The 23881-nt window shown below is 41.3% G+C and overlaps 1 protein-coding gene across 1 annotated transcript in view; it reads left to right on the forward strand.

The window, feature by feature from the left end:
* Nucleotides 1–2184: 2184 nt before the first annotated feature.
* The window catches only part of NCEH1 (neutral cholesterol ester hydrolase 1), a 54365-nt gene continuing 32668 nt past the window's right edge, over nt 2185–23881 (forward strand). Inside the window, exon 1 of the mRNA XM_046002985.1 lies at nt 2185–2448. Within this exon, the coding sequence (XP_045858941.1) occupies nt 2311–2448 (138 nt within the window). The 5' untranslated portion in view covers nt 2185–2310. The remainder of the gene's footprint in view (nt 2449–23881) is intronic.

The raw sequence follows: 23881 nt of genomic DNA on the forward strand, positions 1-23881 counted from the left end.
CCAAGGACCTCAGAATAACATTCAGTTCCCTGGAGAGCACAGCAATTTTTAGAAAATAGAATGTGTCCCATTTTAAGCAATAAACATCTTTGGTCAAAGGCCCAACTTGTATCTCACTGCAGACCATCTTCTTTTACCTTCCTTACATTCTCCCTACGCCCGCCCCTATCACCACCAAGTGTGAAAAATCAAAAAGAGCAGAGATCTTATTGCCTTGCCTCACTCCTTTATTTCCTAGGCTAGGTATATATGTTGAATGAATGAAGTATTGGAAACAAGTAATGAAGATGTTTACATTTATCTCAAAGTGATCTCTCTCTCTCTCTTTCTTTTAACTTCTGAGATTTACAGAAGCATGGAGAGTTACAGTGGTTCCTTCCATCCTTCTTGGTTTTTCTCTTAGTGTACTGCTTAAGGGAAATCTTACTGCACTAGGAGGCAGGAGAAGTAAATATTGGTTCCATCGCTTACAAACTGGAGGACTGTGAGTAAGCTGCTCCAGGCCTCGAGAGTTGCATCTATAAAACTGAGCTTGTTACTACTGCTAAAGATAAAAGCTATGAGTCAGATGTGGGGGGTTTGTTGTGGTTTGTCACCAGCTCTAAGATCTATGATTTTATGAATATAATCAAAATCTACAAAGTAAAACTTTGAATTATTTTACAGATTACCTGAAAACAAAGTATATTAATTCAGTAGTCAGTTTGGTTGGTATCTCTGGGATTATTTCTAATCACCCATAAAGATTAGCTTCTAACTTTATACATATGCATTCACCCACAAATATATACATCTCTTTCTGTTTAGAGTTATGTGCTTAAACAGTAGCTACAACAAAAGCTACAAAACAATGATTTCAAACTCGAATGCTTGAAATGCCATTGAAATGTCCTCTTTACATAAATGTTTTCTTCCAACTTCGAACAAGAAACACATTTTCTCCTAATAATCTCATCATCAATCCCATACTTGGGACAATTTCACTTTTTTGGATCAGATTAAATTTAAATGACTATATTACAGTGAAAAATTATATGTACCAAATGTTTTAAGGCCTAGTTTGGTAAGTTTGGAGCTGTCCTCATATCACCTCCTTAAAACAGTTCTTCCAAATGTTTTCCTCCTGGATCTCTGCTTGCAATTCTGCTAGTAAAGTTCTTGGGCCCATTCTATATCCACTCTCTCTCCCCCCATCAGAATGCGGACTCAAGTGATTTTTCTCCTATCATTGACCCACTGAAAGAATTTTTTTTCAGGTGGCATTTCCTTATTTATTTATTCTTGTATATTAGTATAGATTTCTGGCTTTTATGTTATTTATAATCCATTAATTATTTATTTTGATGCGAAAACGACCCCCCCCTTTAGCTATTGGGAGATCCTTCAGGCTGTCACCTGTGTCCTTTTGACATGTCCCATCAGTTTTGAGCACTTCCTTACCTTCTAGCACAACAGACTGAACTTGTACTTTACTTGCCCCGGCCTTGGAATCACCCTTTCCTCCAAAGAGCCATCAGAGTCCTGGTTCTTTTTACTGGCGAATGAGATCTGGAAACCAAGACTTGGATTCTAGCTACGTTATGGCTTGTCACTGATTGAACTATGAGAATTTATTATCGTTTCCCAGCACATATCAGCTAGAATTTATATTCCATTGCAAGTCTGGCTCTAGAAGACAGTGTATTTTTTTTTTAAAGATTTTATTTATTTATTTGACAGACACAGATCACAAGTAGGCAGAGAGGCAGGCAGAGAGAGAGAGAGGGAAGCAGGCTCCCTGCTGAGCAGAGAGCCCGATGCGGGACTCGATCCCAGGACCCCAAGATCATGACCTGAGCCGAAGGCAGCGGCTTAACCCACTGAGCCACCCAGGCGCCCCTAGAAGACAGTGTATTTTTATTCTTTCTCGGTATCTCCATTGTGAGTCAGAGAGGCCCACGGGCTTTGCACACACACATACAGAGACTCATCACACTGAAACCATTCTGGGTTTTAGTTTGGGATCCTACAGGAGCGAGCCTTTAGTTACGGGCGTGCAAAACAGACCTGTGTCCTCCAGAGTCCGCTGTGCTGCGCCCAGCGCAGCCCCGAGCGTTCTCAAACCCCGAGTGGCTGCAATACTTTGCAAGGACACCGAAGAGGAGGCACGTCAGCGCTCCTACTTCCTCCCGACGCCGCCTCTGATTGGCTCCTGGGCGCATAAGAAGCCGGTGAATGAGCGGCTGACCCTTACAGAAACTTGCCCGAGGTCTTTGGGTGGCACCGATCTCTCCTCCGCGTACACCCGCGGGCACGCCGAGCCGGAGGAGGATGAGGTCGTCCTGTGTCCTGCTCACCGCCCTGGTGGGGCTGGTTGCTTATTACATCTACATCCCCCTGCCCAGCTCCGTGTCGGATCCCTGGAAGCTGATGCTGCTGGACGCGACTTTCCGGAGCGCACAGCAAGTGGTGAGACGCAGCCCAGAGCTGATTCTCTCTCCCTCCTCTTAAGTAATATTTGAAGGGGGAAATCAAGATTTCCGGACCGCGTCCCACGAGGACGCATATTTTTCTAACGCAATTAGGCGATCGATTTTTAAGGTGGTTTAGTCTGGCGTTTTCGGGGTGTCGCATTTGTCTCCTTGCTAGCAGCGGGCTAGATCTGTATCTTCTCCTCTGCGTTGGTGGCCGCGAAGGTGAAGTTCTCGAACAGAATTTGACAACTGTTTAACCCTTCGTCTGTCCTAAATAACCCCCCTCTTTCTTGGTTGGCAACGTCAAAAATAAATAAATAAATAAATAAATAAATAAATAAATAAATAAATAAATACACCTTTCAGCATTTTTATAAAATCTCCCCATTTTCTTTCTTCTGTAGGGGCCAGCAGAGAGTGAGTTAAATGTTTTAGGAAGGCTGTGGGGGAAAACAGGCTCTGATTCCTGGTAGTGTGCAGCCACCTTAAAAGCAGAAGCGGGCCCCGGCGATCTCCCGAGGTCCCCTGACTGTGGAGCTCTCTGTTTCTGGGGGCAGCTGGCAGGGCTCCTGTGTGCACTTGAGTAACCGCGGTGATCTCCCCTTTCTTGCGCGGTGCTTATCAGCTCAGCCCACGAAGAAGGCCAGGAGGCCTGGCTGCCCGGAAGACGAGGCGGTGGAGGGGGCGGCAGCCGCGGTTCGCGTGATGCACTTGTTTTCTGCCTGCCCTGCAGCATTTCTTTCCTGTCCTTGATTGTCAAGGAGATAATCTTTGAGCCAGGATACTCCTGCTCACCCTGGCAGGGGAACGTTTCTGTCTGTTGTGCCATGGGGATGGATTTCTTTTCCCCGTAGACAGTGCAGTGCTGTCTGCAGGTTTTCTACAGTAAGAGACATTAATTTTAGTGCCAGAGAATCTAAAATCTTAACTACAATCTGCAGCCAAGGCTGGGGTCCTATTATTCTAACCCTTCTTAATCTCAGGTTATTTTTGTAAGCTTCCCCCCCCCCCCCCCAGGAGTGACTAGAGAAAGAGAGAGAAAAAAAAAATCATGATTTTCCTAGGGAGTTGATGTTCCTTTTCCCTGTCCATTCTAATTGTGTGTAAAATCACAGAGTCTCTGAGGCTTTGTGCTATCAAAAGCCCCCGAAGTAGGGTATTGTAGCACATTCCTACTAGGAATTGGTTTTCTTTTTTTTTTAATTATTTAAAAAAATACTTTATTTTTAACTAATCTGTACACCCAATGTGGGGCTCAGACTCACAACGCTGAGATCTAGAGCTACCTCTTTCAACTACTGAGGCAGCGAGATACCCCAGTGATTTGTTTTTCTTAAATCCAGCCATGTTTTCCATTCCCTGCTGTCTCTTAGGAATGGGGTGTGAAGTTATAGATCCCCTTCCTTCCCTCCTGCTGACTGTAATACTGACCTGGTGGAAGAATGACCATTCCCTTCTCTAGCATTTGTCCCAAGAAAGGTGGTCTTCTTGTAAGAAGCCCCGAAGTCCCTCTCTTCCTTCAGAAATTATGTAATTTGGGAGTGGTATCCTTTAAAGTTTCTTTTAAAGACCTTAAATGGTCTTTACCTGGGTGGGTTATAATGGCCTTCAACAATAAAAAGAAGAATGACTGGTTAGAGGAATAAGAAAAACATGAAAAAAAAAATCCAACTGCTATGTTGGCTACAGAGATTTTTCTTAGTTTTCAGGTCACCAAAGAAGTCTTCCCCATCATGTGTAATTTGGGAAAAGTCAGATTCGGAGAAAAGCCATTCTTCCCCAACTATAGGCTGTCAATCCAACAAAGGCAAGACCTTTGGACCCAATGATCCTCTGTATAAAATGTGCCCTCAGCTGGTGTTTGGGACTGATACTGTGTGTAAAGCCAAGTCACAGAGATAAATAAGGTAACCAGTTATCCTCACCTGACACTGTGGCTTGAGAGTGGGTTTGCCCAGAAGTGGCTCTCATCACTTTTCTTCTAAATTGTAAAGTATCAGAAAGATTGTTCAGGCCACATGGTAGCATATTCTACCCAGTAAAGCAATTTACTAATGTCACGTCAATTTGTGCCAGGGAAAAGACAAGGTGACTTGACACATTGTAAGCAAATACGAAAGCATGACTGCTGGAGGTATGCCTCCCTGAGTCCCATCCCAACCAGGCCACTTGCTGGCATCAAGGCCAGGCAACTTACTAACCTTCTCTGGTCCTCTGTTTTTCCTGTAAAACAGGCTTAAAACCTACCTTACAAGGTTGCTATGAGGTTTAATAATGTGTTTAGATATCTGGAACTTGTAGTTATACCTCTAAGAATTATTCCAAAGGTCCACTACAGATTGTGGAGAAAATCTGTGGGATTGCCCAACTTTGTTGAAATGGTAAAACAAATGTAAACTGGAAGTGATTTATCTTATTGAAACCTGGGGAGCTACCACTAAATTGTATGGCATAAAGTTTGTTACCCAAGCAATTTTAGCTAGAGTGGATTTGCTCATTGACAAAAGCCACTGAAGCTACTTCAGAGGTGAAGCTTGGCCCATGCCCAGCATCAAGAACGATGAATGCTACTTTTATTCTCTTTCGTTGGCAAATGCTGTACCTCTTCATGCCCATTCTTATCTCCTTTATCTTGTGCAGGTGAGTCAGATAATTGAGATTTTGTTCACTGTACTTTTTCTTTCCTTGGGATCCTCCAGTATTACCTAAGAAGAAGCTACTTGAGATCTTTCTCTGAAGCCATCTCAAACACAGATGCTGCATTAAAATCCCCAGGGAGCTTTACAAATCCTGATGCTTAAGTTCTATGCTATACCAGGTTTATTCAGAATCTCTGGGAGGCGAGTCCCAGGCATCAGGAGTTCTAAAAGCTCCCCAGGTGATTTCAATGTGCAGTAAAATTTGAGAACCACTGCTCTTTAAGGTAAATCAAATGCATTGCGGATCACATAATCTATATTCCTTAAATTGCACTAGTTATCTTGCACACAGGTTGCTGGAAATGAGCCCTTTTACATTAGCATGTATTAGTTTATCAGATTAGTTGATTGACACTGTGGCTGTAAGAGTCTAAGGGGATAAAATACTAGCTAAGCAAATTGTTATATTACATTGTTATAGCAAAGCCTTCATAAGACGTTGAGCTGTGGAAAAACACAAAAGGTTTGGGAAAGGCAGTGGAGAAGATTGGTCAGCAAGACACTAGAGGGACAAAAGTAGGGAGTTTGGGGGCGGTGCGTTCTGGAGACTGATTTCAAAATGCTGTGTAAGGAAAGGTTTTTTCAAAATGGTAATCCTGGTACAGGTGGAGATACTGAGAAGTGTGCATTGCTGATTTGGGCAATATGCATTGGAAGTAGTAGAAGTAGGCTTATTCTTTGACCCAACAATCCCTCAGTATGAATGAATTTTAAGTAATCAGTGATATAGTCAAAACTATAGCTGTAAAGATCGAAACATTTTACAGGGTCAGAAACCTTATTCAACTAGTCCAAAAGCACTCCTTTTTTTTTTTTTTTTCAAGATTTTATTTATTTTGAGAGTAAGAGAGAGAGTGAGTGGAGGGCAGAGGGAGAGGGACAGCCAGAATCTCAAGCAGACTCCATACTGAGTGTAGAGCTCAGCATGGGACTCCATCCCACAACCCTTAGATCATGACCTGAGCTGAAATTAAGAATCAGTCACTCAACCGACTGAGCCACCCAGGTGCTCCAGGACTGCTGTTTCATGAGAAATATGGGGGAACATTCACCAACCTTGTTTTGTTTTTGCAGCATGATTTTTAAAAAAGTGAAATCAAGAAAAATAAGAAATTATATGTTATGGAACACACATTTTTTGAATACAGTAAAAACATTTAGATTATAAAATAATGTTTAATGACCTACAAAAATATGTATTTTATGTTAAATGAGGAAATGCAACAACAACAAAATATATATATATATATATATAGATCTGTATATCTATATACCAAAACATATAGTTATGCACATCTGTTGCTATATCAGTCTAACTTTACTTAGAGAAAAGACAGAAGGGTATAATTTAAAATAGGGGCTCCTGGGTGGCTCAGTGGGTTAGGGCCTCTGCCTTCAGCTCAGGTCATGATCCCAGGGTCCTGGGATCGAGCCCCGCATCGGACTCTATGCTCATCAGGGAGCCTGCTTCCTCCTCTCTCCTCTTCTCCTCTCTCTCTGCCTGCCTCTCTACCTGCCTCTCTGCCTGCTTGTGATCTCTGTCTGTCAAATTAAAAAAAAAAAAAATCTAAAATATAGTGCTTTTTTTCTGGTCCATCTTCAATTTTCATTTCTATATATTCTAGCTTTTCTACAAATGAGCGTAGTAATAAGAAATTATTTTTAAAAGTTTTTGTAGATTTCCTACTTCTAAAAAGGAATTGATAATAGCACACATACCAATGTGATTAATATTTTAGTTATTGTTCTATAAGAAAATCATATTTCTGTAATAAAAAGAAAGAAAGCAAGCAAGCAAGCAAGCAAGCATCTCAGATTCCCTGATACAGGTATCACAGTGGCACTTAGATGTGACACAGATGGGAAGCCCACTATGTGCAGTTTTAGGGATATGCTAGAATGACCTAAAAGAACCTACAGCGTGGTGGAATGGAGAAGATATGTTAATATATAGCTATTAAGAAGGTAGCTGCTAACAGGCATTACTGAAGAGGCACAGTTTCAGAAGCTCATAGGAGGGAGAGGTTATGTGCAGTTTAGAGGAAGGTAAAGATGGCGTCTAAAGGCAATAGGTATCTGAAGGAAGCTCAGAGCAAGGGCTGGGTTTGGCTCACCTTGATCATTTTCCAATTTACTAATAACTCTACTATGTATCTTTTTTTTAGAAGATTTTATTTTTTTATTTGAGAGAGAAAGAGCGGGTGCAAGTGGGAGAGGAGCAGAGGGACAGGCAGACTCAGAGAGGAGTGCAGAGCCTGATGGCAGGGCTCTATTCCATGACCCTAGATCATGACCTCAGCCGAAATCAAGAGTGGAGGCTTAAGCAAATGAGCCACCCAGGCGCTCCTCTACTGTGTATCTTTTTGATGACATCATGTAAAACAGATAAGTGAAACTGATACTTTTGCTGAATGTTCCCCCTGTTTCTTCTGGATGACAAGGCTTTTGAACCCGTTGAACAAGGTTTTTCATCTTATAAAATGTCTCCAAACATCAAAATGCAACCTGGCTTCCCCTGGATGTTCCATACATGAATGTGCTGTGTAAGTGTAGTTTAAATCCAGCTCAGCCAGATGCCATGCAGAGCTCCGGTTTGCTAACCTTTTTCCTAACCATTCATGACCTGCAATGTTTCCTACTGTCTGGTAAATTTAACTCAAGAACATTAGTAAATAGTAAGTTTTGTCTGCTGCCTTCTAGACTTGCTGTGATACGTATTTCTTCATTTAATTAAAGATTTCACCAATCGCAATAATTCTGAACTAACTTGATGGAATTTTTTATAAACACCTGCAGCAGAAATGCTTAAAGAATACTTAGGGGTGGGGCATCTGGGTGGCTCTGTCCATTAAGTGACTGACTCTTGATTTTGGCTCAGTTCTTGATCTCTGGATCATGGGGTCGAGCCCTGCATGGGATTCCACACTCTGTGGGGAGTCTCCTGGAGATTCTCTCTCTCTCTTTCCCTCTGCTCCTCCCCCATGCTCTCTCTCTTTCTCTCTCTCTCTAAAATAAATAAATAAATCTTTAAAAAAAATTAGGGCAGATTGATGCAGCTAACAGATGTGTTAGACAATGCCCAATTTATAGTTTTCTTTGTTATTTTTCCTAGAACTCTACAAATACAGCCCTCAGCACAGGAATGCTATATGGCTTTATTTTAGTGGGACATTCTGTTTCTAACTTGTGACTTGGGCTTTACCTGAAGACATTTCTGTGAGGTACAAAAGTGTGCTAATGCACAATTACTTGTTTTAAAATACTGAGTATATATTTTCACTGTCAAATGAAATGATGTAGGAGATCATTACTTCTTTTCTCCATTTTATATTTATAAAGAATTAAGAACTGTAATTGAATGTCCAAGGGGCAAACCTAGTTATATTCTCTACCCAGTTTGTGTTCTATTATGAAATTTTAACAATCTTTCAGTGTTTCCAAAATAAAACTAAAATCCTACCCTTTGGAAGTCATCACTCCTTCAATAAATATAACTGGACACCAGTGCTAAGAACTGGCAAAACAAACATGAAAAAGACCCGTACCTAATCTCAAGCAGTTTACAGTGACGTGAAGGGAAGATAAGCCTACTGGCAGTTACAGAGGGTGTTCTTTTTTTTTTTTTTTTTTTTAAGATTTTATTTATTTATTTGACAGAGACACAGCAAGAGAGGAACACAGAGGAACACAACCAGGGGGAATGGAAGGGGAAGGAGCAGGCTTCCCACCGAGCAGGGAGCCCAATGCAGGGCTCGTTCCCAGGACCCCTGGATCATGACCTGAGTAGAAGGCACATACTCAACAACAGAGCTACCCTGGCGTCCCTACAGAGTGTGTTCTTGAATGACAGAATTTTTGACAGAGGTTTCATGGGTTGCTCCAAGAGCCTTAAAAAGGACCCCTAATGTAGAACCAGGTAGCGGGCATTGAGGACTGTTTCCCCTTCACACTGGCATCCAATCTGAGTTACCAAGGTTGATTGTTTACAGTAAAACAACAACAACAAAAAACTAACCTCTGTAAAGCACGAAGTAAGCGCAGTAAGCGATGTTCTTACTCTCCTTCCCTTACAAAAGAGGAAACCGAAAATGCAAAGGAAAATAACTTGCGCAAGATGACACAGTTTATAAGAGATTCAACTCCTGCCTGTCTCACTCTGAGCTCAAGAGCTTAACCACTGTACCAGCTGCCTCTCCATAGGAGCTGAGTGAGGAGATGCAGGAGGAGAAGGGGGTGGAGAAAGGAGGGTGGAAGGGCATTCCAGTGGGAGAGGGACTGTGCCAGAAGGGACAGTCCAGTGGGAGAGGATTATATAGCTAAGGAGCTAAAAGTGGTTTAGACTTTAAAGGTAAGGCTGGAGGGAGCCACAGGCCAGGTAACAAAGGGCTCTGTGGGCTGAGAAAGGAGCCACTGAAAGATTTTTCACAGGGAAATCACATAGTCGAATCTGGGTTCTAGAACAGTCTTCTCAGTGTAGGTGAGTGGAAAGTAGTGAAAGTAGTGGGAATGGATGTGCATGGAGTGAGAATAAGACTGAGAGATCCTACCAGGGATACCCCCAGGGAGATACCAGTAGCAACACAGGAAGTAGAAGCCTGCATTAAGAGAAATGAGACACTAAAGGAACATGATTTCTTATTATATTTTACATTTATATAGCAGTCTAGATTTTACAAAAGGTTTCGCTTAATTTCTCTCTCTCTTTTTTTTCCCCCCCAAAAATCTGCGTTTGGCAGTGCCTGGGTGCTGCCCTCGTTAAGCATCTGACTCTTGGTTTTGGCTAAGGTCGTGATTTCAAGGTCGTGTGATGGAGCCCCAAGTCCCACTCTGTGTTCAGTGTAGGATTTGCTTAAGACTCTCTCTGCCCCTCCCCTGCCTCTTTCTCTCTCTCAAATAAAATGAATAAATCATTTTTTAAAAATGTGTTTTAAGTTTTTTTTGTTGTTGTTTTTTGTTTTTGGTTGTTGTTGTTGTTGTTGTTGTTGTTGTTGTTGTTTGAGTAACCTCTATGTGGGGCTTGAACTCATGATTCCAAGAAGAGTCAAATGCTCCACCCACTGAGCCAGTCTCATGCCCCACCCTTCATTTTATTTTTATAATGAATAACTGGCTGGCATGAATTACTTCTATTTATTAAATGAGGAAACTGAGGTTCACAAAGGGTCAGTGACCTCCCCAAGATCACATGATTCATTTACACTGGCAAAACAGACACTAGAATCGAATGTCCTGGTTTCCTATTTTTCTGCTCTCACTTGCTGAGCCATGCTGACCTAAAAACAAAGTCCTGCATGATGGATTTGCCCTTTTTGTCTCTAGTGCCGTCTCTGCGACCCACCCCTTGTAGCTGCAGCCAAGCACATGGGAGTGCTCATGATAACTTTGACACTAGCTCACTGAATCCTGACCTTTCTCTGATCTCCCCCAGTTCAATTAATCTTCAGTCGTGCTTCCCAACCTTTTTGCATGCCATAGACTCGATTACGCTTGTAAAAATATGCCAGGGGAAACTGTAGGAGATAAGGAGGGAATAGATCTGTATGGGCTCGAATGATAGAACTCGCAAGATTAATACAGAAGATTATACAAATGGTTCTCAAATAGAATATGGATGCTGATAAATTTGGAGTAGCTACAAAAAATGGTTTTGAGGTTTTACCTCCATGAAACATCGAAACATCAATGTCTGTGGCCCACCTGTTGGGAAGCTCTCCTCTCTATAGTTTATAACTATTTAAGTCCAAGTTTGTTATCATTGCTATTAAACATAGATCGTCCCCAAGGGACATATGTATCTAGGTAGTCCTATAACTTATTGTCCAAACCAGGACATTTTTAAGAGTGCTAGGAGCTGCTATTAATAATCATGCTGGGAAAACTACTCTAAACCAGAAGTATTCCCAAACAGATCTGGACAGAGTTTCAGTCTACTTTAATTCGGCTTGCCAGCATTTCACATAATCAAGTCAAAGTTGTAGAATGATTCCTGTGCTCCCTGTTCTGCTGAAATCTGACTGTTAACCCTCCAGTGACCCACTCCCGCCATCCCCTTCCCTCACCCCCAGGCTTTATGTCCCCTGCAATAGTGGCAGAATAGAAGTACTGACTTCCGTAATTGGCACATAGAGCCTGCCACAGTCAGTCCTACATTGCAGAAATTAGTAGCCTCAGTGTTCCCATGCTGTCTGCACACTTGATACCTCTGCTCTCATGCCCTTCCACCCACACATCTTTCAACACCCACTCGACAAGCATCTCTTTTGGAAACTTCCCTTTTTCCCCAATCAGCCTTAATCTCTCTGTCCTTTATACTCTGCTGGCGTTCACATGTGTGTGGCCCATTATGTTTCTTTCCTTAGGTGGATGTTTCCTTATGTCCAAGCTCCCCACCAAATTCTAGGCTTTCTCAGCTATCATAGACATAATTCCCTCTTATCCGTTTTAGGGTTTGGTTTTGGTTTGAAGATCATTCGTTATAGAGAAAACAAGAATTCATGGTTCTGCTTACTTTTAGTCTTCTGTATTACTTCATTTGCACCAAAGAGCAGACTTCGTGCTCCCATGGGCCTGTGACTCTGAACTTACCCCCAAAGGATTTTTTTGCTGCCCTTTGCAACTTTTTTTTTTTTTTTGCAAGCCTCACTGTTTTCTGGGTTTTTAACTTCCTCATATAATTTTTGCAGATTGATGCTTATTTTTGAATTTGTAATAAATGTATCTGTCTGCTTCTTGTTAAACATTAGGCTGTCTCTTTAAAAGATCGTTGGTGAATTCCCACATTCACTTGATACAGTTCTACCTTTCCCTTTTCCTCTTGAATGGATAATTGACAATGCTTCATGAGAAATTAATTACCCTCTTCTGTGCTGCCTGTCCCATAATATCGTCTGTGCTCTGGGATTCACATTACCCTTTCTTTGACTGAAGTCTACTCTTCTAAAATGCAAGATGTTTATCTCACCCTTCCTAGTTTATGCCTCAGTTCTAAGGGTCACTCTGTTCCAAGCTTGCAGGCCTTTCCATTTCATGGCACAGTTCTTCCCTGTTAGTGAGAAGCATGTCCACGGCAGCAATAATTCCTGTCCTTGACTTTCTTAGCAAGTCAATTCGGCCTGTAGAGAATGATCAGCTTTTAATAGAATAAGATTGCTGGCAGATAAGAGTATAATAATGGATCTGTTTACTGAATAATAAACACAACCACTAGCAAGGTTGAATGAGTGCTGGCTGTGAACAGGATCTGTTGATATTCTATGATATTCCATAGCTTCCTACTATGATTGTTTCTTCTTCCCTCCTTCCCTTCCAAACCCGCACTCTGAAATGTTTTGTATTAGTTGTTTGAGCCACATTAAGAAAGCATCAAGGAGGGGCACCTGGGTGGCTCAGTGGGTTAAAGCCTCTGCCTTCGGCTCAGTTCATGGTCCTGGGGTCCTGGGATCAAGCCCCGCATCAGACTCTCTGCTCAGCAGGGAGCCTGCTTCCTCCTCTCTCTCTGCCTGCCTCTCTGCCTACTCTCTCTCTGTCAAATAAAATCTTAAAAAAGAAGGAAAGAAAGAAAGCAAGCATCAAGGATGTATCATGGATTTATGAATTTCAGTCCTAGAGGATTTTATGTATTATGCCTTCAAAATTTTAGTCCTGGAGGATTTTAATATATATTACACACTGGAGAGGTTCTATGGTTATATAAGATCAGAAAATAATGAGTTAATCAGGATTTCTTTATTTACTTGTAAAACATTTCAGAATTCCTACCAAACTAACATGTATTTTGAGTCTTAGAATATACAGTGAGTCCCAAAATTAACTATAGGTCTTCATTTTACAAAACACTTCTTTTTTTTTTTTTTAAAGATTTTATTTATTTATTTGACAGAGAGAGATCACAAGTAGGCAGAGAGGCAGGCAGAGAGAGTGAGAGGGAAGCGGGCTCCCTGCCGAGCAGAGAGCCCGATGGGGGACTCGATCCCAGGACCCTGAGATCATGACCTGAGCCAAAGGCAGCGGCTTAAACCACTGAGCCATCCAGGTGCCCCCTACAAAACACTTCTTGATAGGAGTGCCTGGGTGTCTCAGTTGGTTAAGCTCCTGCCTTCAGCTCAGGTCACGATCCCCAGGTTCTGGGATCAAGCCCCACGTCAGGCTCCCTGCTCAGTGGGGAGTCTGGTTCTCCCTCTCCCTCTGCTCCTCCCCTAGCTCATGCTCTCTCTCTCTCTCTGTCTCTCTCTCTCACACTTACTCTCTCTCTCTCAAATAAATAAAATTTTAAAAAGAAAGTTTCATGATACTGATGGTGTTTTAACAATTTGGGAGGCCATTTTCACAGTGCTTAAGAGCATGGATTTGGGGATCAAGGCGATCTGTGTTCAAATCCAGACTCTGATCTATTCAGACTGTGTGACCTTGAAGAATGTATTTAACCTATGAGTTTATTTCTTGATCATGTAAATCGTTGTGATACTTAACCCATAATGGTATTACGAAGATTGCATGGGATGATATGTATAGAGCTTTATTGTTTGTTGTCATTATCACATATTAGTTAATATGTAAAGGACTTGGGGGGCAACTGAGTGGCTCAGTCAATCAAGCATCTGCCTTTAGCTCAGGTCATGATCTCAGGACCCGGGATCCAGCCCTGCATCGGGCTCCCTGCTCAGCTGAGAGTCTGCTTCTGCCTCTCCCTCTCTCTCTGCGCCCCTCCCAACCACCCCCCCACCCCCCACTCATGCTCTCTCTCTCACTTTTTCTCTTGCTCTCAAATAAATAAATAAATAAAATCTTTTCAAGAAATAGGTAAAGGACCTGGAACAGTACCTAACTTAAGAAATATATATAGTCCAGATCTGATTTTTTTTTTTAAGATTTTATTTATTTATTTATTTGATAGAGAGAGACAGATCACAGGTAGGCAGGGAGGCAGACAGAGAGAGGAGGAAGCAGGCTCTCCGAGGAGCAGAGAGCCAGATGCGGGGCTCGATCCCAGGACCCTGGGATCATGACCTGAGCCGAAGGCAGAGGCTTTAACCCACTGAGCCACCCAGGCGCCCCCAGATCTGATTTTTGTAACTGTCTGCAATATATTCCAATAGTAATATACTGTTTTGTATTCTTTTATTTTCACTGTTATTCTTGTCAGTCTGCTATGCACTTACCAGCAGACTGGATTTCTGTATAGATATAGATCTTAACTTCAACTTCTGTTGGCTGTGGCTACTGGGTTTAACTCCTGGCTTCAGCACTAACTAGTTGTGAAAGTAGCTGGGCAAGTTCCTTGAACTCTAACCTTAGTTTTCTCATCTATAAAAGTGAGACAATGGTAGTGCTTCCCTTGAGGCTTGATATATGGACCACATACAATTGCATATATAAAATACCTGCACAATGCTTGCTGTAAAGCAAGAACTAAAAACTTCTTCCTCTGGTTGAAGTTTTGGAGTCTGTGGGCTGAATTTGCTGATGTTCTAACTGAATAGATCTATGAATTATCATCCTCGCAGCTAACTCATACTGTTCTGTTTTGTCCTGTGTATGCTCAACCTTTATAAGAATCCTGTAAGGTAAGTACTATTGCTATTCCTGTAAATGAAGAAACTGAGGCACAGAGGGGGTAGGTATCTTGCCCAAGTCACCCAGAACCAAAACTCTAATTCAGGCACTCGGCCTTTGGAGTTAGTGCTCTAAAATTCAAAGGAATTGAATGTCTCTCAGGCTTTCACTGTCTTATATCAAAGATTTCCACTGGAGTCTGCCAAATTATCGATTCGTTTTAGAATATGATGTCACCTGAAAAGAGTTCCTTAGGCTTTAGGTCCCTAAGGTACAGTTGGTGACTTGACATTTTGTTATATAAAGTCCTTTGTTTGAATTCTGTCCCAGTGGTGGGCCATCTTGCCACATCAAGAAAGTGGTAAAGAAGTACTTGCAAGGAGGTTTAATATTCTTAACAAAGGGCTTTGGATTTGCTCAAGTGATTGCCATCTTTTGGCCCTGGAGATCTGGCCTGTACCTATGGAAAAGATGACTTTGACTTCTAAAGTTATTAAAGGCAGGTGTCTTCAGTTGACTACCATAACAGAAGAAATCCATGATGGCCTCCTATCATTTGTTAACAAACATATACTGGGCACTGTGGTGATAGCAGTTCACAAACCAGATGGCACTTGGCCTTCCTAGAACTACTATCCCATGCCAAAAATCTGTGGCAAGAAAATATAGTGAATATGGAGAAACTTGTTGGCAGGCCAGTGGTATATGAAATCCTGTAAAGGTATGAAATCCCCTATGGAAACAATGTTGAATGAGAAGAGAGTAGTTTTAGATCTGAGAAGAGGTGGTGCCAACAAAGGGGACAGAGCAGTCAGGGAACAATGAGGAAAACTGGGGAAATAAAGTGTCAAAGAAACCAGCAAAGAGTATTGCCAGGAGAGGGTGGTCAACTGAGTTGAATTCTCCTGAGAGACCGAGGGAAGTGAGGATGGAATGGGGCCCATCAGCTCTATATCCTGGTGTTCTCCTCAAAGTATCAGCCACAAATGCACTCCCAAGCAACTGTGAATTTTACATTTCAGGGTGTCAACCTATAGCCTGTTTGTTAGAATGATTTCAGGGATGTTGGCCAAAACTCATGTTTTAACTGGTAATGCTCATCATATTGAGCTATCATTTCTCACAGGAAATAGCAAAAATAAACTTTGTAGCTTATGATTAAAACCTGAAATGGAAGTTACTGATGGATATTAATGAGATGCTAAATAGCTATATATAAAAATAAATATAAAAGTTATATACATATAACTATTTAGTAGATTAAAAAAATATTTGTTTAAAAAAAGTTAGGGGCCCTGCATCGGGCTCTCTGCTCAGCGGGGAGCCTGCTTCCCTCTCTCTCTCTCTCTCTCTCTCTCTGCCTGCCTCTCTATCTACGTGTGATCTCTCTCTGTCAAATAAATAAATTTAAAAAAAAAATCTTTAAAAAAAAAAAAAGAAGTTAGGGGCCCCTGACTGGCTCAATCACTTGAGCAGTTGACTCTTGATCTCAGGGTCATATATTTGAGCCCCGTGCTGGGTGTGGAGATTGCTTAAAAATAAAAAAATAAAAGAATAAAAAAACTTAAAAAAAAAACTATAAAAGTGGAAAGAAAAAGTAAAATAGCTATTATGTTGGTTGGCTCATCTATAGGACAACCTATTTTAAAATGTGGAATCTTAGAAGCTAAGTAGCTTTTTATGTCTGCTTCAAAATGAGGTTCACATCAGATGAATATTAAACGTATTCCCTTGTAGATTGATGCCTATTAATTCTATAGTTAAAAGTATACCATTAAAATGCTCATACTATACTTTTGTCAAGAACAATGGGCCAGGATTTTGTAGGACACACCATGTGCTAGGTTTGAACCTTAGTTAGCAACCACGGAAGCCCAAAACCAGTAGTAGCTTGTCAATCTTATTTCCTCAAGTAGCAAATTCAAATTGGCAAATTCTGCAACTTAAATGAAGATGTTTTGGATAAAAACAAGAACATTGTTATTGGTTATGTCTACGGAAGGAATCTGTTTGGCAGTGATTTTCAACTCCTCTAAAAACATGATTTCCTGACTCCATAAAAGCCTATTTGGGGGTAGATCGTAGAACTTTAACTGCTTAAAAAGTTGGACTTGCATTTGGGTGTTATCAGTGTTCAAATGTCTGTATGCCACTCCCCTCCACCCCATCCATTTTTTGAGTCTGAAAGGATACAAAGAAACCATCAGACAGATGCGAAAGTAAGGGCATTCCAAGACAATAGCAGGTGTACATCTGCAGCGGGACAGCATGGCGCCTACCGGAAGCTACTTCTATTGAGATTCTGAAAGGTGTGAAAAGTTGGAAGGAGACCTTTATGTAAGTGAACCATGAATAGAACTAGTCCCATTCCTGTGTTAGAATCTATTTCACTGTTTTAATTATGCGAACTCTAAGTTAGCTAATAGTAAAATTATGAAAACATACAACAACGGTATTATTTTTTTCAAGAATAAGTGCCACTTGGTGAGATAAGCTTTAAACTACTTATTAAAAACATTGTTACAAACTGTAGAATAGCATTTAAATATTGGTGGCCAAATATGTCATTTGACTGAAAATTTATTTTGCTAGTGTTACCAGGTTTTAGAGGGGTTTTTTTTTGTCTTAAACAAAGACTTTTGTAAGTCAGTCTTTCCTGTTGTATCCCCAGTGCACTGCTTCAGAAAACTCATTCTTTGTTTAAAGTTTAAAACAAACACTGCAGTTCTTGAGATCTATGGTGCCTTCTTTGAGACAAATCTTCTTGCCTGCTCATCAAAGAGGTTGGGTCTAAGGTTAGAGACCTCCTGTTTTAACTACCCAGTCTAGTTTCTGTCTCATCCCTATTTCCCTCTCTTTCTACACCCTGTTCTTCCCCTCCACAGAACATTTGCTATTGGGAATTGCCTGTTTAATTCCTAAGTAATTTGTCTCCCTATGTAATTCTGTCTTTCTTGCGAGGGTGTTAAGCTCTGTGGGGGAGGGAGCGTGTCTGTGGGTTTCATCACCATGAAACCAACTCCTAAAAGTACCTGGCATGAAGTAAATGCATATCTGCAGAGTGAATAAATGGTGACTGATCCAAAGTCCCTGGACAGCTTTTACTGTAAAGAGGGTGGTGAAAATGTCCTGACGGGAAGTTTTCCCGTACATCCCACTTGTCAAATAAGGCATCATCAATAGGACCAGCAGCCAAATGTGCTTGCTGTTATTTTTGTTTTGGGTTTGTCTTCAAAAAAATTTTAAAATATTTTATTTATTTGACAGACAGAGATCACAAGTAGGCAGAGAGGCAGGCGGGGGGTGGGGAGGGGGGAAGCAGGCTCCCCGCCAAGCAGAGAGCCCCATGCGGGGCTCCATCCTAGGTCCCTGAGATCATGACCTGAGCTGAAGGCAGAGGCCCAACCCACTGAGCCACCCAGGTGCCCCTTTCTTCAGATTTAAAAAAAAATTCTAGGTAGTTAACATGCAGTGCAATGCTGGTTTCAGGAGTAGAATTTGGCGATTCATCGCTTGCATCCAATAACCAGTAAATGTGCATGCTTTTGGCTCTGGATTCCTGTTCCTCTTCATGAAAAGCCCAAGTAGAAAAATGATAAGGGGTAAGCCGCCTGCTTTTTTCAGAAAGCAAGAACTTAAAAGCAACAATGAAAGGAAACATAATCTACACTATATTAATCCATTCACAGACTGAGCACATTACCTCCCAGGCAGTGTGCCGGTCTCAGGGGAGCAAAGGTGAAGGAGGCAGATGTTACATTATCATCATCTGTTTCTCCAAGTATGAAAAGTAGAAGCTTGAACCAAGAACTAGAGAGGGCAGAGGCAGGAGTGACTGTCTGGGGAGTGACTACAGCAGGGTGCCGCAGAGGAGGGGACATTTGCGATGGATCCTGAAGGATGATGAACGTGGGTTTGATTGTGAGAGGAAGAAGGAGAAATTCCAGTAACAGATAAAACCCTATGGTTCAGACTTCTGGATCTTTAAGGAAGGGATGTACTGCATGGCAAGACGGGCTGTGCAGGCACAGGTGTGTACAGGGAAGTAGTATGTAGGAACTGGAGTAGGTAAAAGGTGTGTTTATGCAGTAGGTGGCGAATGTTGCTGTGAGTTGTATAATCTCCGGCTGTCACAACCGCTTGAAAACTTTTTCCCATGGAAGCATAATTCCTCGAGTAAATTAGAGGACTGAATAATTATTTTTGATATACCAGAAGAGGTATATAATTATGCTATAGAAAATGTGGAAAATAGAAAAACTTGACCTCCTTAACACAGGCTCCATTTGCTTTTTCTTTTTTTCTTTTTTTTTTTTTAAGGATTTTATTTATTATTTTGACAGACAGAGATCAGAAGCAGGCAGCAAGGCAGGCAGAGAGAGAGGGAGGAAGCAGGCTCCCTGCTGAGCAGAGAGCCCGATGCGATGCGGGGCTCTCTGTCTCAAGTAAATAAAATTAAAAAAAAAATGTTTTCCTTTTGTCTTCTAACTGTAACTCAGTTTATTTTCTCCATAAAATTAATCTTTATCCCCCATTTCTTTTGTAATCCCTTAAGAATGACTATAATTACCTCTGACAAGAAGACTACTCAAATTAGGGATAAGGAAATCTGTGTGCTTTGAAGGGAAAAGAAATTTTATTTTATTTTATTTTAAGTTTATTATTGCTTTGAAAGGAAAAGAAATTTTAAAAAGAAACAAGTACATTGGTCTCTGCTGTCCTCGAGAGCACCCATAAGCCCCACTCAGATCTTCCATGTCCATTGCCATTGCTCTCTAACCTGCTTCTATGCACCATCAGAATCTAAAATGCCAAATAAACAAAACCCACGATCAAATATATCTAATTTTATATCTTGGTTTTATTTATTGTTATCCAGGTTTAGAGTTAGAACACTACCAATCGGGCATATTGTTTGTATGAGGTCTGAATTTCAGACCACCAACTTGAAAGCCACAGACTGACCTGCAGATATATTATTTTTGGTTCATATTGTATATTAAACATCTTTTATTTTTTTGAGTTTACTTACTTATTTAAGTCATCTCTATACCCAACATGGAACTTGAGCTCACGACCCCGAGTTGAAGAGCTGCATGCTCTTCCAATGGAACCTGCCAGGCACCCCTGTATATTACACATTTATGAAGTCATTGCCAACACCTAAACTTCACAATATTTCACTTAACAATCTGGTCTTCCTGCTTCTCTTGAAAGAATCAGATCATCTGGCGACAGTAGGCCAGAATTTCCGTACCACACAATCACCTAGGGAGCGCAGCAGCTTTCGTCCTTATTCTAGGCCTTGTTTCTCCAGGTTGCCACAAGCCTCCCATTCCCTGATGCCTTTTAACCTCATTTGCCTTATTTTTCTCATTTGCATTTTCTGCTGTGGGCCCTGAAGACATGGGTTTAAGACTTCTACAGTGTTTAGTGTTGCACAGAAGTTGGTTAACTGAGGCAACCCAGCACAGCCCTGTGTTCTAATTGCATGTAGGGTCAAGCTGAAATAAGATCAAACATCCGCCCTTCTTACCTTCCCCCACTGGAACACTACGGGAACATTTGTAGTCTGTCCCCAGCAAAGGGTTGGACACTAGACAGGCTGAAAACCAGAAAGAACTGGATCCAGCAGAGGAGAAATAATACTTAGAATAACATTTAGAGAGTAGCCCCTGCCTGGGACTCAGAGCTGGATTGAGGCCCTGGTTCTGGCCCCCAGACAGAGGGAGTTCTCGGTAAATCATTCAAATTCAGTTTAAGTTCTGCTTTCTAAAACAGCAGGGCTGAACCAGGTAAGGTGGTCCCAAACCAGTTGTTTTTTTTTTTTTTTTTAAGATTATATTTATTTATTTGACAGAGAGAGATCACAAGTAGGCAGAGAGGCAGGCAGAGAGAGAGGAGGAAGCAGGCTCCCTGCTGAGCAGAGAGCCCGATGCGGGGCTCAATGCGGGGCTCGATCGCAGGACCCCAAGATCATGACCTGAGCCGAAGGCAGAGGCTTAACCCACTGAGCCACCCAGGCGCCCAGTCCCAAACCAGTTTTAAGGGGAGTTAATAGATATGAGGATGTTAAAGAGTAAGCAGAATTCAATAAATTTCTCTTTTACGTCAGAGACTTGTCAATGTCTTAAAAAGCCTCGTGCATTGGGACTGTCTGTGAGAAGAATTGATATATAGTATTTCCCAAGGCTATTTAATCACAGCACCACAGAATCTCTCACCGTTCTCTGTGCAAAATTATCTCCTCAAGGTGCTGTTTGATAGAACTCAGCTTGAGAGAGGCACTTTGAGCTTTCCTTTCAGCTCTAACTTTCTAAGTATGTAAGCCAGAGATGTAAAAGAGAACTCAGGATCAGGTAATGGGACACGGCGAAAAAGATTGCAGATCACTGGGGTGCCTGGGTGGCTTAGTCGTTAAGTGTCTGCCTTCAGCTCAAGTCATGGTCCCAGGGTCTTGGGATTGAGCCCTGCATTGGGCTCCCTGCTCTGCGGGAAGCCTGCTTCTTCCTCTCCCACTCCCCCTGCTTGTGTTCCCTCTCTCGCTGTGTCTCTGTCAAATAAATAAAATATTAAAAAAAAAAAAAAAGAAGATTGCAGATCGTGAGGACTTAGAAAGATGCTGGTGAAACATGGATGCTCCAGCTCTTGGTCTGGGAGGCAGGTGGAACAGTAAGGAGGGGAGGATGGAGTTAAAGCCACAGAAATAAATCTGGAGTTAAGGAATTTTGCTATGAAGGGAAAGAGAAAAGTTAGTATCTCAAAAACTTTCTGAGGGCAATTGGAACTTTTTTTGACAGAGATGTAGTAAAAACAAACAACCTGTAGCCAGATTCGCTGACCTGGGGTCTAGTTCAAACATGTCAGTAACTGGATTATTTACAGTTTGTCACTCACCTCTCTGGGCATCCGTTTCCTCAATGTTCGAAGAAGACAGACTATATAGGTGGGTGCTTTATGTTTTAAAATTATACTTTTATTTGCATCTCATTTAAGTTAGTAAGGATTGAGTCCTTCAAAAGGGGATTTGGTGAGGAGAGATGTATAAACAAAGGAGGGCTGAGACCTAGATTAGAGAGAATTAGGTCAAGAGAGGTACATCACAAGCTCTTGGAGGCTAAGTCTTTAACGGTACTCTCTGAGACTGTGAGTTCCAACTACTGGGGTTTCTCTATAGTATTGCACATAGACTTGAAGGTATTTGGTTGGCTTTTTATGTTAACATGGCTTAATTTCCCACTGAAACCCACCATGCATCTGAACTGGGTTGAGTTATCATTCACTGCTTAAGAAGTTGATTTATTTGACTAGTTTTCCCAGATGTATAGGTTTTTTAGTTAATAGCATGAATGATAACGGGGTGTTAGTCATTTGGATAATTGCACGATGATGAACTGTTTTCAGTTTTGTGTGTAGTCTTGTGCAATTTTCTAGATTTGATTTTCTTGGGTATTTACCAAGGTAAAATTAGTTTTAGTAATCATAAGATTATGAGACATAGTAATGTATGTCTCAGTAAATAATTTCAGATATATGGGAAGCACCATAGCATTTCATTTTCAAGTGTTAAATGTATAGTTTTAAGTGTGATTTTGGACACTCATTCATTCCACAAGTGTTTGTTGCACACACATACTATATGCCAGGCAGTGTACTAAGAGCTAAGGATGAAACAGTGAACAAATGCATCGTTATTTTCTTTATGACTTGTGTGGATGTGTGCCTAGCTTCAAAGAAAGAACTACTGCCTATGCTAACATTAACTCCCTCATTCATTTTTATCTGATGATTCTATTAATTTTAAGTTATGAAAGAATGATAAAATGGTAACCTTCAGCAACGTTTTACCAGTAGAAAAATATGCCTGGTCACCCTATTTATCTAATATACTACATAAGAGGAATAAAATGTTTGATAATACTAAATTTTATTTATTTAAAGATTTTATTTATGTCAGGTGAACGTGATAACCACTACACTACGGAAACTTTGTTTACGATAATACTAAATTTTAGTAACATCACAGTGGCAAATGCAAATAACCTTATACTTATGTTTCTTTATAAATTGCTCGGTCACAAACAATTCAAAACCCACAAAGAAACTAATGGTCTTTAAATTAAATGTGTTCTGGGGTGCCTGGGTGGCTCAGTGGGTTAAGCCTCTGCCTTCAGCTCAGGTCATGAATCCAGGGTCCTGGGATAGAGCCCCACATCAGGTTCCCTGCTCAGCAGGGAGCCTGCTTCCTCCTCGCTCTCTGCCTGCCTCTCTGCCTACTTGTGATCTCTGCCTGTCAAATAAATAAATAAAATCTTTTAAAAAATTAATTAAATGTGTTCTTCCCGAAAATTCGTAACTGCTATATGCCAGTTTATCCTCAAGCAAAATTTGATTATGCACCATTTTATATTTACATAGGAAAATGATGAAGGCACCACTAGGGCAAGCACACTTAAACCTAGTCTACTGCTGGGCTGGAGGCTGGGGCACACTCTTGAGGATTGGTGGTTTTCCTGGCCTCAATGACAGTAGTGCCCTGATCACCACACAGGCCTCCTCTCTTCTGAAGTGTAAAGGTGATGGTCTCTGGGTTACAAAAAAAAAAAATAGCATTTTTCTTGAATTATGCTTTATCTACACTGGGACATTCAGGGCTAAAGGAGCTGAAAAATTAAGCGTTGAGGAAATGTTGAGTTTGGGCTTGGGTGTTTATGTGTAGTGTGATAGCACAATGAAAGGGTTTCAAAATGAAATTCTTCACTTCATACCTACTTGACAACTTTTATAAGCCCCAATTTTTTTAAAGATTTTATTTATTTATTTATTTATGTGAGAAAGAGAGCGATAGAGCACAGTGGAGGGGAGGGGGAGAGGAAGAAGCAGACCCACAGAGCAGGGACTCCCCCCCCCTCCCATGCGGGGACCTTGCCAGCCTGACCCCAGGACCCTAGGACCATGACCCAAGCTGAAGGCAGACCTAACCTACTGAGCCATCCAGGTGCCGCTATAAGCCCCAGTTTTCAATCCTCATAGAAGAGATCATGAAAAACAGTGTCAAGTTTAACTCCTCTTCTCCACCACCTTTGGATAGATTGTGTTGAAAATGAAAATCAAATCTGAAACTAAAGGGCTGGCCAAGATCTGATTGCTTTCAGTTAATATTATTTAGCAATGTCA

The sequence above is a fragment of the Meles meles genome, chromosome 4, assembly GCF_922984935.1.
Source record: "Meles meles chromosome 4, mMelMel3.1 paternal haplotype, whole genome shotgun sequence".
Lineage (NCBI taxonomy): Eukaryota > Metazoa > Chordata > Mammalia > Carnivora > Mustelidae > Meles > Meles meles.